The sequence below is a fragment of the Borostomias antarcticus genome (assembly GCF_949987555.1).
Source record: "Borostomias antarcticus genome assembly, chromosome: 4".
Classification (NCBI taxonomy): Eukaryota; Metazoa; Chordata; class Actinopteri; order Stomiiformes; family Stomiidae; genus Borostomias; species Borostomias antarcticus.
The window spans coordinates 6,625,704-6,629,517 of NC_140237.1; the positions used below are offsets into that span (position 1 = coordinate 6,625,704).

Below are 3,814 nucleotides of genomic sequence, written 5' to 3' on the forward strand. Positions count from 1 at the left end.
TTTTCGCACGGTGCAAATATGGTCACTTACTTACTAAACCCTGACCACTGGCTATATTTAGCATTTGCAGTACCACTGGCTATATTTAGCATTTACCAGTACAAAAACAAATTAATGCTATATGGGGATATAGCAGCAAGCATTATGCTACAAACCAATATAAGACTGAACACCATTAACAGTTTAGAACATTTTATTACACAAAGTACATTACAAATTAAAAGTATACATATTTACAAGGATGAGGTTTACGGTCTGTCACATTACGCATAGCCAGAAAAGCAAAAAAAAGCATGTACAAGCTCTGGCTAGCAACCCATTATCTGACAATTGCAAAAGTTCTAAAAACAAAAATGAAACAGTGCGCATTCTGTGGCAGGCAGACCGGGAACAGACCGTTGTATCCCACAAAAAAAAGGTTAAAATTTACAAAAACTATTTACAAAAAAGGCATCCATCCTTGCAGGCTGGAAAGGTAGGTTTAGGGAGACGGGCTGGGGGTCACCCACATCTGAATCGAGGGTCTGGGCAGAAGAGGTCATCCTCATCTGAATACTCCACTGTGGTCAGGGCTGGAGCTGCGGTCAGGGCTGGAGCTGCGGTCAGGGGCTGGGCTGGGGAGGTCAGCTGGGCTGGAGCAGATGCCTAAGGACATAATGAAATGGCTGTAAAAGCAAGTCGCATACGTTCATTGGAAGCGTGCCATGTCACTGGATACGAGAAAATTAACTGCCTGACATCCCATACCTTTTTGAATCGAGCAGGGGCATGTTTCAGCATCTCCTGCAGCTGGGCAGACACCTCCGTCACAGTGGTGCTTGGCTTACAGGCCATAACTGCACCTTTTAACCAAAAAGGGAATGGTTTCAATGCACATGGCATGAAGCTCAGATATCGTGTCTGCAAAACATAAAGACAATCATTTACTTTTACATTTCCTTAACACTTCCCTGCAAAAATAAGGAACAAAGTTCTGCCCTGAAGTTACTCACCATCTTCCTATGATGATCCTTGTCCTTCAGCTGCTCCTCCAAGACCAGCAGCTCCTCCTCCGTTTTAGCAGGGTGCAGGTCATCCAGTACTGCTCCCCGATAGCTGTCTGCAGACTCGCCGGACAGTCTCTGCTCCAGCCTCCAGCATGCTGCTCGTGCCTGGACGTCTGAAGGGCTGAAGGGCCTGGGCTCACAGCGCCTTGGCACAAAGGACCCGGGCGATGAACATCTACTGCCGAGTAGTGAGATGTGAGATGAGCGAATTAGTGAACTGAGTACATGAGTCTTCAGACAGTCCTGAGTTAACTGTAAGTGTGCAAATATGCATAGACATTTCACCAACACAAACATGCATGGATACCTGCATTGATAACTGGCAGAGCAGGCCTTCCGGCTCTGGCACCTGGCATAGCTGGTCTGGTGTGAGTTCTGCCGACCGGCTGCCTGGGCACTGGAACATATAGTAGAGGTAAATTAGCTCAGATTAGTCAACTCAAGTAGTACTCTTTTGGGACTGTTGAATGCACTTTATTATATTACCTTCGTCACTGGAGTCATAGCGTGTGTTGCGCTATCTCTTCCTTGTGTCTTGGGAGTTAATCCATTGATGACTGCTGCTCAAACACCTTCGCCAAGGCACTGGCTACTTCATAATGCTCTGTGTGTTCCTCAGCAGAGACAGAGGTTGTCATGGCTCCTCTTGATGTGCTTGTGGAGGTAGATCTGGGAGGTATAGGAGAATGGGCACTCAGAGCAGGAGAACACCCAAGTCTTGCACAGCAATGAGAGAGACCATTAAAAAGGATTATCTCACCTGTAGTACAAGTTCAAATATAGAGTGATTATACGTCATTGTAAATGAGAGCTTACTCTCAATTGATTCACGAGGTTAAATAAAGATTGAATGAATATGTAGCTAGTGGGGGGTTACAACCACACAACTGTGGAGAGAGAATGAGACACTTGGTTCCCTCCTCTACTGGTGTTCATGGCCATGGCCACACACCTGGAATACTCCAACCCTGATTTAAAGGCATAAAAGTGGGGAACACATTCTTGAGACGGTTCCTAAAACTGGAGGGAAAAAAAACGGGAAAATGATCTTACCTCTCCTCATCACTCACTTCTGCATGGGGCTGAGCTCTACCCTGTCAGCAGTGGCAATACATGGGATAGCGGCTCAGCACACAGGAGAACTGCACAGAGAGGAAGGAGGAGAGAGAAAACCAACAACAAAAAAGGCAAGAAGGGTTAATAACTGAGCGAATCTTGCAAGTTTGCACTACAGGGAAGCAATTGCTCAATTTCCCTGATATTGTGGCGTCACTGGCGTCAGTGATGCGTCTTATGAATCTCACATGTCTACCGCTAACTCAATATCAATATTCCCATTTGTTTATCCCGTCTTTGGAAACGTATGTGCATTTGTACTTACGTGTGCCTGCCTATATTGATGATCAGGTGTTTCTCCACCTAAGGGCTGGCCAGACAGAACCATCAGAGACCATTGGGCTGAGCTGAGGAGAGAGCGACATGTTAGAGTGTATGTGTGCATATGTATATGGTGCTCTTCTGTTAATACTCATGAGGGCATTCAACTGAACAAGACTCACAGAGCCTGTGGTGCTGTCCCAGGACTGCCTGGCCACGCCTGTCCCCGTCTTAGCGCCTCTTCCTGCCCCGCTCACCTGCTTCTTGCTCAGTTCAAACGAGAACTGGGAGGTTGGCAACTGAGAGCATGGGAGGGGAGAGAGAGAGAAAGTGGGTGGGTGACCCTCTCGTTGGCTGACATGCACACTCCACAGGACCACGTGCCAAAAGCCAAGATGGCTGCTATAACAAATCCTGCTAGCTAGCCTAGCTCCGTTGTTGGGGCTTCTAGTGTTCTGTTAACGTTAAAATCGGAAAAATGAATGCCTAAAAACAAACACATACTAACGGTGTCGTGGGTTAATGCGAAATCAATGAGTAAGCTAATTATCCCATTTTATTCCAAGCGATGAAACAGTACGAACGTGCAGGAGCTCGCGCGAGCCTGCTATTAGGAAACAATGGCCCACAACAACACTTCATAAAAGTTATAGTGTACACAACTGAAATATTCTCACGTTGCCAAGCCAACATTATAATTTAAGCTACAATTACACAAAAGCGAACGTTTTAACAATAATTGCGAGAGTAATTTTACGTAGGCTACTTAGCTAGCCATGTACAGAAAAAGGCTAATCACGTTAGCTGGCTAGCTAGTTAGCCAACATTGGAAAGAGCATCTGCATATAGATAATCATTACAATAGGGTAGCTTGCACATAACGTTGGTGTTTTACTGGGACGATACCAAAATACATAGTATGTATGTATACATTGAAATTGAGATACTTACATGATTTGTGTTGTCGCGGAGCGTGTTGTTCTTTCTCCTTGGTCTTTCTTCAAACGGGGCGGAGGTACCGTTCTCGTTCTTCTTCTCCTTCGCTGGGTTTAGTGGCGGATGTGCATACAGCCACCTACTGGCACAGAGTGTGTAACTTGTTTGTCTAGTTAAATTGTGTCACCTAATAAAGTAGCCCAATGCCTTGCATTCTACGTTCACTGCTCAGCGTTCATTGCTCAAATTTAGGTTGCAAAATTAGGACTTTATTCATAGGCATATTTTTTAACATTCTTTTTATTAGGCCTAGACTGCAAATCTTTAGTGTTAATATTAACTGTAAATGAGAAATTACACACAAAACAGACATGCAGGATTTCTCCTCATTATTATAATTCTGTAACTGTATGACTTCAAAATGTATTTTAAAACCTAAGTAATTTACAAATGTT

The 3,814-nt window shown here is 44.6% G+C and overlaps 1 protein-coding gene across 6 annotated transcripts; it reads right to left on the minus strand.

Moving 5' to 3' along the window:
* Window positions 1–390: 390 nt before the first annotated feature.
* Window positions 391–3,435, minus strand: LOC311307705 (uncharacterized protein). 6 transcript variants are annotated; one of them, XR_014630381.1, is made up of 9 exons: window positions 3,375–3,435; window positions 2,606–2,722; window positions 2,428–2,509; window positions 2,100–2,188; window positions 1,533–1,715; window positions 1,354–1,443; window positions 993–1,221; window positions 748–900; window positions 391–645 (listed from the first exon to the last, which is right to left on the minus strand). XR_014630381.1 is itself a non-coding variant. In XM_084436561.1 (9 exons), exons 5-9 carry the CDS (start codon window positions 1,548–1,550, stop codon window positions 502–504), a joined length of 627 nt encoding a protein of 208 aa, XP_084292687.1. In that variant the 5' UTR covers window positions 1,551–1,715; window positions 2,100–2,188; window positions 2,428–2,509; window positions 2,606–2,722; window positions 3,375–3,435; the 3' UTR covers window positions 391–501. The 6 variants fall into 6 exon arrangements, 3 of the variants coding, with proteins under 3 accessions (XP_084292687.1, XP_084292685.1, XP_084292686.1); XR_014630382.1 differs by having other exon boundaries at window positions 748–842; window positions 993–1,224; XR_014630383.1 differs by having other exon boundaries at window positions 993–1,224.
* Between the last annotated feature and the right edge of the window lie 379 nt (window positions 3,436–3,814).